At 36.9% G+C, this 13,162-nt stretch overlaps 1 protein-coding gene across 4 annotated transcripts; it reads left to right on the plus strand.

The window, feature by feature from the left end:
* Positions 1-2,198: 2,198 nt before the first annotated feature.
* On the plus strand, positions 2,199-8,907 carry LOC125670802 (uncharacterized). Of its 4 annotated transcripts, none has more exons than XM_048906189.2 (4): positions 2,199-2,344; positions 5,328-6,358; positions 6,966-7,089; positions 8,827-8,907. In XM_048906189.2, exons 2-4 carry the CDS (start codon positions 5,381-5,383, stop codon positions 8,880-8,882), a joined length of 1,158 nt encoding a protein of 385 aa, XP_048762146.1. In that variant the 5' UTR covers positions 2,199-2,344; positions 5,328-5,380; the 3' UTR covers positions 8,883-8,907. The 4 variants fall into 4 exon arrangements, with proteins under 4 accessions (XP_048762146.1, XP_048762147.1, XP_056018477.1 ...); XM_048906190.2 differs by lacking the exon at positions 2,199-2,344 and adding an exon at positions 4,932-5,023; XM_056162502.1 differs by lacking the exon at positions 2,199-2,344 and adding an exon at positions 4,933-5,023 and having other exon boundaries at positions 6,966-7,083.
* Positions 8,908-13,162: the final 4,255 nt, after the last annotated feature.

Here is a 13,162-nt window from a genome sequence, read left to right on the forward strand (position 1 = left end):
CCTGACATGGACATAGAAATTTTCTTGATAATACGACAAAAGTTATACACAAGAAGTAAGTTTTTTTCATAGAGTGGGTTAAGTCTCCATACTTTTATTTATAAAACATATTACACCTGAACATGTACTAACATATTTCACTCAGTTCACAATGGAAACTTTGCCCACACCATATGAAAATCTGCTTGGGAAAAGTCGAATTTACTGTTATTTTGTGCACTTTTCACGTGTACGTGATTTTAAATAGGATTTTTTCAATGTTCCTTTGAAATGCACACTTCGAAAAAACATTTAACTGGAATTCAAATTTTTCTTTTTCTGGAGAGTTTCAATTTTAACTTTGATATTTGTCCTACTGTGGGTTCTCAGCTCAATAAAGTCACCCATCTTCTTTGAAACATCTGAAATGAGGCTCATCTCTTGTTTACTTTCTAAACAATATACATTTAGTCTTCATTTAGAATGAAATAATGTTTGAGATTAAACTAATATTTACAGGACTATGCCTTCACCTTCACCTCTCCCGTAGTCTGGGTGGCCGTGGGGGCGCCACCGAAGACTTCCTAACTAAATCTCTCCACTCCCGTCTGTTGTCTGCTATTCAGAGGGTGTTGCTCAGTTTTAGGCCTGTCCACTCTGGGATGTTGTCCTCTCATCTCTTCCTTCCTCGCCTTTTTCCTCTCTGTATCGTGCCTTGCAGCATCGTCTTGGCAAGTCCTGATGATCGTTAGACGTGCCCGTACCACTTTAGTTTGCATTTTTCTTTACTGTGGTCAAGAGGTCTTCAAAGGGTCCACAGAGAAGTCTGTGAAAGCATCTCATCTCAAAGGCCTGTATCCTTCTTTCAGTTTCCATTGTTAGGGTATATGATTCACGGCGTACAAGAATATGGATATGACCAAGGAGTGCATCAATCTGATCTTTGAGCTGAGCCTAATGTTCCTGTCCTTCCAGATAGTCTTGAGTTTAGTGAGTGCTGTGGTGGTTTGGGGTATTCTGTCAAGTATCTCAGACTGTAGATGTTTTATCCAAGATTTCTACAAGGTTTGCAAATTCTCCTCCCACAAGGCCGTCTATGTCATCGGCAAAACGCAAGTTGGTGATTGTTCTGCCACCAATGCTGACTGTTCTACTGTGATTTTCTAGTGTGTCAGCCATGATCCTCTCCAAAAAGATGTTGAATAAGGTAGGGGAAAACAGGCATCCTAGCCTCACCCCTACAGTGGTACTGAACCATGCCCCAATGCTGTTGTTGAAGTAGACTGCGCTGGTTGTCATGTCATAGAGGTGTTCGATGACTGGTCAGGTTAGCATTGATGTTGTACAGTCTCATGGTAGCCCATAATGCTGCATGCCATACTCTATCGAATGCCTTCTTAAAGTCAACAAAGACGTGGTAGGGGTCTTGTTGGTGTTGGAGGTACCTTTTGCACAGTACCCTGAGATTGAAGATTTGCTGTGTTGTGCTGCGCCCTGTTCTAACGCCTGCTTGTTCTTCAACAATGATCTTCTCTGCTTGTGGCTTCAATCTATTTAGAGATATCTTCAGCATGACCTTGCTTGGGTGGCTAATAGGGCTGATGGTGCAGTAATTCTGGAACTGTTGTAGGTTGCCTTTTCTGGGAGTGTAATCAGGGATTGTGTCCATGGTGTAGGTCGCTCTCCTGTCTGCCAGATCTTGTTCCAGATGATCAGTAAGGCACTGTTCGTTGCTTCTCCTCCTGCCTGGACTAGTTCTGGTGGTATATTGTCCACTCCTGCTGATTTCCCTTCTTCAGCGATCTCACTTCTGCTTCCACTTCTTTTCAAAGGATGGAGTGGTTGTCGTTGGTTGCAGGAGGTACCTGTAATACAGTTGGGTCTCCTGTGGCTCTGTTACTGTTCAGTTTGGAGCGATATTCAGTCCAAAGCTGTAAAATGTCCTGATCTTCTGTCAGACACCTTCCAGCTTTATATTGGATGGTGGTACTCCATCCCTGTTTTGGACTGGTCAGATCTTTCACCAGTAGGTATGCTTTCTTGTTGTTCTTTTTCGGGTTTCCTTCTATATCCTGGCATTGTTCTTCACCCTTTTCATGCTTTTCTTAACTTGTTGGTTAACAGCCTAGTACTGCTTTGCTTCTTCTAGATCACTCTTCTTCCTCATTCCTCTCTGTTTATCGCAAAGATCAAGGATGTCAGCTGTAACCCATGACTTCCTTATTGCGCAATGTTTGCAAAGAATCTCACTGGAGTTGTCAGTTACTGCTGCATTGAAGGTGTTATAATCAATGAGTCCATATCTGTGTCTCCGGAATTGAGGATGGTCAGTGGCGCAAACTTCTCTCTGACCATGGCTTGAAAGGTTTGTAGAACTTTTGGTCCTTCTGCTTCAGTTTCTCGAGCTCAATCTTGAGTCTGGTCTGTCTGATGTCTATCTGATTGTGGATATCTCTATTTGGGCTAGTCCAGGTCCATCTTCTGGGTAGTTTGTGTGGGCCGAATGTATTGAGGTTACAGCTGGCGAATTCGTTTGTCTCGGTGTTGCATAACTACCCACATGTGCCTTTGTAGTTCATGCATGCATGCATTTTCTCCTATCTTCGCATTTCAGTCACCCTGCACTACTAGGATGTCCTTGTTTGGGGTCTGGTCTATGACTGCAGCTGTTTGTAGAAGTCTTCTACATCGTTGTCATCATAGCCTGTTGTTGGGGCATACACCTGTATGATGGTAATATTGAAGGGACTAGCTCGCTAGCGGATGGTAATGAGTCTGTTGTTGACTGGCCGACAGTCCATAACGGTGTTCTTGGGAACAAGAAAGCCGACACCGTGCTGATGTTTGTCCTCTCTCCCACTGAAGTGCATTTTATGGCCTTCCTTGGTAGATGTTTCTCCGATGGTCTACAGGACTATGCACCGATATCAAATAAAATTGATAAACACATCCAATGATCTAAACCATATTTCTCTTTAATGTGATCATAAACATATACATGTTGTATGGATAAATAGATTTTTTATTTCCAAACAGGGTCTTTTCAGGTACCACAAATAAGATGTGATTGGTTTATTTACAAAGGGCAGGCAGAGCCCCATTGTAACCGAATACAAAGAAAAAAATTGTAGAACAACAGCAAAAGTATAAGATTTGCCATTATACATACAAACAAGTACATAAACATAAACAAACCACTATACATACATTCAAGTACATAAACATAAACAAACCATTTCTCTTTTTATCTTTTCCTTAAGTCATTCGACCTTGTTTCAGACAAGAAATCAAGTGGTTTCACATATAGTCAGAATGATACACGATATATAGTCAGAATGATACACGATATATAGTCAGAATGATACACGATATATAGTCAGAATGATACATGATATAATATATAGTCAGAATGATACACGACATATAGTCAGAATGATACACGATATATAGTCAGAATGATACACGATATATAGTCAGAATGATACATGATATAATATATAGTCAGAATGATACACGATATATAGTCAGAATGATACACGATATATAGTCAGAATGATACATGATATATAGTCAGAATGATACACGATATATAGTCAGAATGATACACGATATATAGTCAGAATGATACACGATATAAAGTCAGAATGATACATGATATAATATATAGTCAGAATGGTACACGATATATAGTCAGAATGATACATGATATATAGTCAGAATGATACACGATATATAGTCAGAATGATACATGATATAATATATAGTCAGAATGGTACACGATATATAGTCAGAATGATACATGATATAATATATAGTCAGAATGATACACGATATATAGTCAGAATGATACATGATATATAGTCAGAATGATACATGATATTTCGTCAGAATGATACACGATCTGTTCTTTACCAGTGTGTATAGTGCCCAAAACAAAACTGAACTAAATTGGTGATGTAGCAAACAGGCCGCAGTCAACACCGTTGGTTTAATTGTTCCTGGATGACTGGTACACGAACGGTCAGTGTCTGAAATACCCTCCATACCAACTTGTTCATCAGACCAACTTGTTCATCATACCAACTTGTTCATCATATCAACTTCTTCATCATACCAACTTCTTCATTTGATTTGGAGTGATAGTGAAAATGATCCATGAATCAATTTGTCAGACACATAAATTTGCCTGTCGTCTTCGGCAGATGCAACCCAGTGGTACTTTTCATTGCGGTGTATTTTACGAAGGATTAGATATTATTCATTTTTTTCTAATATAAATATGTTGTGTGCACAACTGTCATAAAAAGTTTATTGTCTATACCTACATGCATTTCCAAATAATGAAGAAAAACCTCTGATTCTGCGAAACAGCACGTCAAATCAGCGCATACAAAACACTTTGAAAGTAAAACCTAGTAATTAATTTCTGTATACACAGTCTGCTAAAACCCATGCAAATTATTGGTTTTAATTTCTGCAGTCTTTCATGCAAAGACATTCCTTGAAATATGCCCACAGGCACCTGAAGTGTGGATAGCTTGCCATGGAGCGCCGAATTAACATAAACTCAAATAATTGAAGATATCTTCAATTATTTGAAGATATCATCAATTCAATTATTGCTCTCATCAAATAATTCAATGCGCGCTTCATATTAATTACTGCTCTCATCAATTGAATTAATGAGAGCAATAATTGATTTGATGCGCGCATTGATTCAATTATTGCTCTCTTCAATTCAATTGATGCGCGCATCAATTGAACGAATGAGAGCAATAATAGATCATCAATTTCGTAGAAATATTGCTCGCAATAATTAATTTAGAGCTCGGTATAGATAATTTGATGATCTCTTTAATTCAATTGAAGATATCTTTAATTATTTATAATGCTTTTGTACAAGGAAACAAACGGTTCTCTCCAGTATAACTTGGAGTTATCTCTCTTTGCCCATTTATTTGTATTTCATCGAAATATGTCGGGATCGGCCTACGGGTTGTTTTACGAAAAATATGTTTACATCGAACACGTGTGACTGGAAAAGGTAATTTCTAGATGAAATAATTCATTTAATTTGCCCAGAAAGCTAGATGCACAAGTATAAAACGTAGGATATAGCCCACATGGACTTGTCACACACATTTTATATTATAAATATATAAAATAAGACAAGTCACTGTTAAGATTTTAAGATTAAATAGTTTATACAGTATACATCTATCATATGTTGAGCAATACGCAAAAGCATGTATGAACGTTATAAGATATGATTATTGTTGTAATATAAAAAAAAAATACCATTATATTAATGAACCTCTTACTTAAAATATTTTTTTTTAACAATGTAGATACCTTTACAAAGTAAAAACACTCGGCTGACTCCGCAGCAACTTTACAGCAGATGAAAATGAAAAAGATGAAAAGAACAGCAGAACTTGATTCAATTTCTGATCAAAACTCGCACATCAGTAACTCTAATGATGTTGATATGAAATCATTGAAGCCCAAAAAGAGGAAGAAGAGCAAAGACACAAAATCACAAGTTCCGACAGGAGATTCTGTAGAAAGTGGGAGTGAACAGTTAGTTTCAAGTGGTGATACAGCCCAGAAATCAAAGAGTAGAAAAATAAAAGATAAGGCATCTGTTGTAAATCAAAACATGAATTGTGAAAGTGAAAATCAGACGTTATCTGGTGAAACAAAAGGAAAACCGTCCAAAAAGAAAAGGAAAGGAGAAGTCAGAAAGGATGGGCCAGACACAGAGACTGTAGAAGGTTTGGAAAGTATATCATCTGACGTGTCACAAAAACTAGACCGAGATGTTTCCAGTACAGAGACCAGGAGTAAAGAGAAGAAACGAAGATCGGTGGTTACTGATGAGAGACAGAGTGGAGATGAAGCAACAGAAATGGAGTCCAGAGAAATTGTTATGGAGGAAAAGATGGACATTACTGAAACAAATAATCTGAAGACAAAGAAAAGCAAAAAGAAAAGAAAATCAATGGATGCTGCAGAGGATGAAGCACAGGATGTTACTGGGGGAGCTAAGGAACCCAGCTCATGTGAGGAAAAAAGAAAGAAAAAGAAAAAACACAGACTTCAACATGTGGAGGAAGGGACAGATGGTGAAAATAATGAAACTCTGTCAAGTGAAAAAGCGGAGAGCAATGAGATGGAGGAGGAGAAGAAGAGTCACAAAAAGAAGAAGGAAAAGAAGAAGAAAAGTAACAGTGTTCAGGATACCCCAGAACCGGAGCTCGTTAAGGCGGACAAGCAGGCATCAGAATACCTACATCAGTGGGCATCCAACAAGGAAAGCTGGAAATTCCAAAAGGTCAGACAAGTCTGGCTGCTGAAGAATATGTACAGTGAAGATAAGGTAAGACTTGCTACTAGGATTTACAGTGAAGATAAGGTAAGACTTGCTAGGATTATTTACAGTGAAGATAAGGTAAGACTTGCTAGGATTATTTACAGTGAAGATAAGGTAAGACTTGCTAGGATTATTTACAGTGAAGATAAGGTAAGATTTGCTAGGATTATTTACAGTGAAGATAAGGTAAGACTTGCTAGGTTTATTTACAATTTTTGATGGATCTAAAGGAAAAGAAGCAATTCAGCAATTTTGTACTCTGCCATCCTTGTTACAAAACAGTGTTTCACATTATCAACCCGACAACCATCATTCTGAAATCTTGTCTCTACGTACATGCTAATCAGAAAGTAAACAAATAACTTGTGTAACAAATTCCATGGACATTAAATTTTGAGCCTTCAGTTTCATTGATATGTTATTTCATGGAAAGCTGCTAAATTTTCCTCAGTTAATGAACAAAAGTTTTATATTCTGTAGTTCTTGATTTTGTGGTCAGGTTTATCTGTGAAAATAACAAAAATTGATGTTCAATGAAAAATGTTGAAACCACAACTTACTTCATCATGTCCACTGAGTAAACTGTGTAATGGTAAATGTAATTCATCCACAGGTGACCAATGATGACTTTACCATACTGTTGCGGTACCTAGATGGGATGAAAGGAAGGTCAAGAGAGGTCACAGCGGAACAAGCAGAAAAAATCATAGAAGAAGATGAAGATAAAGAAGGTGATGGTTGTATGTTTATTTATTGTTTATGAGGTCACTATTGTTTATGAGGTCACTATTGTTTGTGAAAACCCTGGTCCATGAGGTGACATGACAGTAGTCAGGTTACTTCATATGACATGAAGAGGCCTCATTTTTTTTATTAAGGGAATCGCATGCCCATCTTTAGACAGGACGTATTATGGTAAAGTGATGTCTGAAACTCCGTCTGTCCATACATTTGGGGTTTTCTGTTTTTATTTTCATTTCTCTGTCACAAATCCAACTGAAACATGTAATTTGTGGGTCACTCTAGATCATGTTGCAATTCTGATTCATTTCAACCTCTCTTGCAGGAGTTATGCCCCTTTATTTAAAAGTTAATGTTATGTAGGATACTTGATATATCCATCTAATGCCTCCCACAATTTTCAAGTGAGGACCATCTTGTTTTACAGAGTGTTTGTATGGGTATTGAAGATGTGCATGTGGCAAGAATTTCGTTTTCTTCAAGTTTTGAGAAAATTACAGGATGTTGGAACTTAGTCCGTTTTGAGGAAATGTTACAAAGGGAGTACATGATTTGCTCATCTAACTCCTCCCACAGTATTCAAGTTAGGACCCTCTTATTTTACAGAGTGTTTGTTGCATCCTCTGCACATTTATTTTCTCTGGGAGCAGTCACCAGATAAAATTTGTTTTGCTATTCTTACCTTTGTACGTTTCTTTCTGTTTGGTCATTTTATGTTCATGGTGATGAAATGAAATATGCACCAACATTGGTGAAATATTGTGGAATTCAATAAGCTGTCATTTCCTGTTATGTGGCGGTCGGACAGGTTCCATTGCTGGTGGTCAGATTGCTCAGTTGGTAAAACACCTGACTAGAGATTCAGGGGGCCCAGGTTCGAATCCCGGTCTGGTCCGTTGCACTTTCTTCCTTCCTGTTACATTTGGTGCTGTAGACCAGCCCCTGGAACTGACAGGTAAAAATGCCTGCCAGGATCCTGGGTTGATGTCTTCAAGGTGTGGAGACATTAAAGGAGGACAGAATGTGGCGGTCAGATGGGTTTGATTGATGGTGGTCAGATAGCTCATTAGGTAGAGAACACCTGATTAGAAATTCTGGGGGCACAGGTTTGAATCCTGGTCTGGTCTGTTGCATTTTCTTTCTCTTACATTTGTGTACTTCACAGATGACAACTTCGAACAAGTTATGATGATATATATAGTTAGACACTTATAATATCTTCTTATCAGCATTTCTAAGGTTTGTAAGATACTGAACTTGTGCCCCTTGCTTATGCACTTCCAACTTTCAATGAAAGAGTGTATTGATAAGGTAACTATTGCCAATCACCCGAGCACATACTAGTATCTATTTCAATACTTCAAAGACAATAATGAGATCATGAATAACACTTGTTAATCTTCATAGAAATCCACTCATTGAAGAGTTGCTGTGACATGGTATGTGTTTTGTTAGACAAATGGATGGAACAAAGTAAACCCATGTGCCACCATGCATTACAGCAGCCATTAAAATGTTCCATACAGCCATGCATTACAGCAGCCATTAAAATGTTCCATACAGCCATGCATTACAGCAGCCATTAAAATGTTCCATACAGCCATGTTTAACCTTATTGCGGTTCACCATTGATCACCATTATTTACTATTTTATGATATTGGTTTTGTTAATGTTTGCAGGTTAATATGATAATAGTTCTATTTAATACTCTTATTTCTTTATTTCGTTATAGAGGCGGACCAGATGAAGATTAATAGAGCAAGACAGATCGTACAATTGTTAACTTAAAGTATCATTAAATGTTGTAAATATCTGCTGCAATAATTTTTAGGACAGTTTTGATGCTTTTTTTGTTGAAACTTTATTTGATAGTAATTGTATACTCGAGATTTCTGAGTGAGACATATTCATTTGACATCTTTTATGGAGATATTGACTGTAGCATTTTGTTTTATATTATAGTCAAAATGATAATGAGACCTATCTATATTTTGAAGAAAAAATTGTTCTTCTCAAAAGCATGATGACTGCAAATTTTGATTTCATAAAACACCTGAAAGAGAAAATTGCAACATATCCATAAAATTGTTAGCCTTCAGTCTGATGTGGTGGTACCTGAGAAAGTAAAATCTATTGATATTTTTTTGCCTTGCAAGGATGCTATTTTTAGCTCTTCTGAGCCAAAGGCTCAAAGAGCTAATGCTATGGCCATTTGTGCGGTGTGCGGTGTGCGTAAACTTTTTAGAAAAAGGGCTATAACTCAAGAACCCCTTGGCCAATTTTTTTCAAATTTGTTACAGGGTATCATTGGCCCAAGGGCTTTCATACATACTAAATATAGGGATGTGACCCTTTAACAAGGGGAGTTAATCAGGAAAATACAAAAAAAAATAGTGGTTGCTAAAAAATCTTCTTCTCAAGAACCACAGGGCAGATTATCACCAAACTTACACATAAGGATGAGGATATGTTGTAGATTAAAAATTGTTCAAGGCATTACCCTGGGGCAAAGGGCGTGGTCTCAAGGTCACTTCAAAGTTGACCTAAATTTAAATTTTTTGTAAATTCCTTAAATCTTAGATATTTTAGTCATTATAAGGACTAGGATCATCAAATTTTGACAGTTGATGCATCTTAGGACCTTGTGTCAAGTTGTCTCAAAAGTAGGTCACGGTGACCTACTTTTTGAATTTTGCAGGTATTTATTTTAAAATTAATTTTGATGCATATCTTGGACACTTTGAAGCCTATGATCATCAAAACTTGTCAGTTGGTGGATCATGGGACCTTGAAATGCGTCAACTGAAAAATAGGTCACCGTGACCTACTTTCTGAATTTTATGGCTTATCATTTATAGATATATTTTAAGTTGTTATTTCAAATACCGAGAGGTTTAGAATCATCAAATCTTGTAAGTTGATGCATCTTGAGGCCTTGAAACATATTTATGAAAAAGTAGGTCACAGTGACCTACTTTTTGAATTTTGCAGATATTCAAATTTCACATTTTCAATTTTAGATGCATATTTTGGGCACTGTAAAACCTAGGATCATCAAACTTTGTCAGTTGATGCGTCTTCAGTCTTCGGTTTGTGTCGACCAAAAAGTAGGTCACCGTGACCTACTTTTGGTATTTGACGGCTAAATTACTATATTTCAGACACTATTTGACCTACAATCATCAAACGTTGTCAGTTGATGCATCTTGAGTCTTCGGAGTGTATTGACCAAAAAGTAGGTCACTGTGACCTACTTTTGGCATTTGACAGTTATATTTATATATTTCAGTCACTAATTGACCTACAATCATCAAACTTTGACAGTTGATGCATCTTGAGTCAACGGAGTGTGTCGACCAAAAAGTAGGTCACCTTGACTTACTTTTGGAATTTGACGGCTATATTTATATATTTCAAATACGATTTGACCTACAGTCATCAAACTTTGTCAGTTGATGGGTCTTGCATGTTCGAAGGGTTTCGACCAAAAAGTAGGTCAACTTGACCTACTTTTGGAATTGGACAGCTATATATATATAATCAGATACTATTTGACCTACAGTCATCAAACTTTGTCAGTTGTTGGGTCTTGCATGTTTGAAGGGTGTTGACGAAAAAATAGGTCACCTTGACCTACTTTTGGAATTTGACGGCTATATTTATATATTTCAGATACTATTTGACCTACAGTCATCAAACTTTGTCAGTTGATGGGTCTTGCATGTTCGGAGTTCGCTGACCAAAAATTAGGTCACCATGACCTACGATTGGAATCTGACAGCTATATTTCAATATTCAGATACTAATTGGCTTAAAATCATCAAACTTTGTCAGTTGATATTTCTTGGGTTCTCAAAATGTGTAGACCAAAAAGTAGGTCACATTGACCTACTTTTTTTGAATTCTTAGGATTTAACTAAAGATTTAGAATACTAAGAGGCTAAGAATAGAAATGGTGGGGTTGTACAATTTATCAGAAGAGCGATTCTAGGCCCTTGGGCCTCTTGTTTAAGATATCTTGGTTCATGGTATTCAAGTTTAAATATAACAAGAGATGTTTGTAAAACACATATGCCCCCCATGGTGCAAAATTGAAAAGGGTTATACACACACATCATTTAATTGAGAGTAGTATCATCAATTCAAAATATTGAGCAGACAATATCTTCCTATGTCAAGAGTGAATTGACCATGTGACCTAAAAATCAATAGGGGTCATCAACTCCTGAAGATGTACCAGTGTACCAAGTTTGATGTCTGTCAAGCAATGGGTTCTCAAGATATTGAGCGGACTGTATATTCCTATGTCCAGTTTGACCCTTGATCACATGACCTCAAAATCAATAGGCGTCATCTTCTCCTGATGATGTACCAATGTACCAAGTTTAATGTCTGTCAAGCAAAGGGTTCTCAAGATATTGAGCAGACAGTATATTCCTATGTCCAGAGTAGATTGACCCTTGACCTTTAACCTGAAAAACAATAGAGGTCCTCTTCTTTTCATAACCAACACACATATGAAATATCATTATGATCAAGTGAATGGTTCTCAAGATATTGAGCGGACAACATATGGTCTACCGACTGACCGGTGCAAATCAATATGCCCCTCTTTGAAGGGGGGCATAAAAAGTCCAGGTCACTAGAATAGAAATTCTCCAATTCCTTGTATTTCCTCCCCCAGGTGCAAAATTGAAAAGGGTTATTTAATTGCCAAACCAATTCAAGATATTAAGCAGACAATATCTTCCTATGTCCAGAGTGGATTGACCATGTGACCTAAAAATCAATAGGGATCCTCTACTCCTTATGCTGTACCAGTGTAACAAGTTTGATGTCTGTCAAGCAAAGGGTTCTCAAGATATTGAACGGACAATACGTGTATATTCCTATGTCCAGTTTGACCATGTGACCTCAAAATCAATAGGGGTCATCTATTCCTCACAATGTATCAGTGTACCAAGTTTAATGTCTGTCAAGAAAAGGTTTCTCAAGATAATGATCAGACAGTATATTCCTATGTCCAGACTGGATTGACCTGGAAATCAATAGGGGTCCTCTTCTACTCATAACCAATCCACATATGAAATATCATTACGACAAAGTGAATGGTTCTCAAAGTATTGAGTGGACAACATGTGATCTACTGACCAACAGGTGCAAAGCAATATGGCCTCTTCTTTGAAGGGGGCATAACAAGTTTAAAAGTGCACTGAGTAATATCCTCTGTAAAGAAAGTCTATGTGGTTATAGGAATCAACATGTCTCTGTATCATACAAAAAGTTCTGTATTTACTACATATACAATTTAAGTTATTGCTCAGCATTTCTTCAGTGAAGAAACTCAATACCTTGTTTCTGACCATCATGTACATTGTATTATCCCAAATTCAAACCAAACATTGTTTAAAAATAATATCCAGGTTCTTGTTGTTACATGTAATTATTTAGTGATTAAAGTAAGGAAATTCATGTCGGATATTGTATGTATTTTACAACCCAGTGTAAATAATGTGATGTCACAATTCATTGAAATGTGACAAATATCAAATATATTACAAGGAACCAATGTTATTTTTTGGTAGCAGGTCGTTCGGTCCCACAGTCGGTCCGTCCCTAGTCGATTCGGCCCATTTTGCTTAGTCAATTCGGCCCCTCCATTGTTTTTTAATCAAAGATATAATAAATGATTATTACTTAAGAAAAAGGGAAGGTTTTGCATATATATTGCAGTTATAGTTATCAAAATTAGATAACTGCCGACGTTAGACATGTAAATAAAATTGTTTATACAACCCTTAACTAGGATTTATAATTTTTGTTTGAAGTGGGATGGTTATGAAAATGTGTGCTCATTAATTATTGTAAAAACATCATTATTCAACTATGTATAGCAATCAATGTAAATGTGTGTCCCATGTCCACTGATCATTGTGAAAAAACCTTAGTGAAAACAGTTTTTATAACTGCATTGTTGTGCAACCTTTGATCATTAATTACGAGCTTACAGTAACCTAACTATTAGAAGTGGGTTTTTTTTTAAACTCCAGAAGTTCAAAGAATTGCTC

This window comes from Ostrea edulis, chromosome 4, assembly GCF_947568905.1.
Source record: "Ostrea edulis chromosome 4, xbOstEdul1.1, whole genome shotgun sequence".
Taxonomy (NCBI): domain Eukaryota; kingdom Metazoa; phylum Mollusca; class Bivalvia; order Ostreida; family Ostreidae; genus Ostrea; species Ostrea edulis.

Bases quoted from the DNA above. Each gene is read 5' to 3' on its own strand.
- LOC125670802 (XM_056162501.1), top strand. From the start codon at position 5,381: ATGAAAATGAAAAAGATGAAAAGAACAGCAGAACTTGATTCAATTTCT.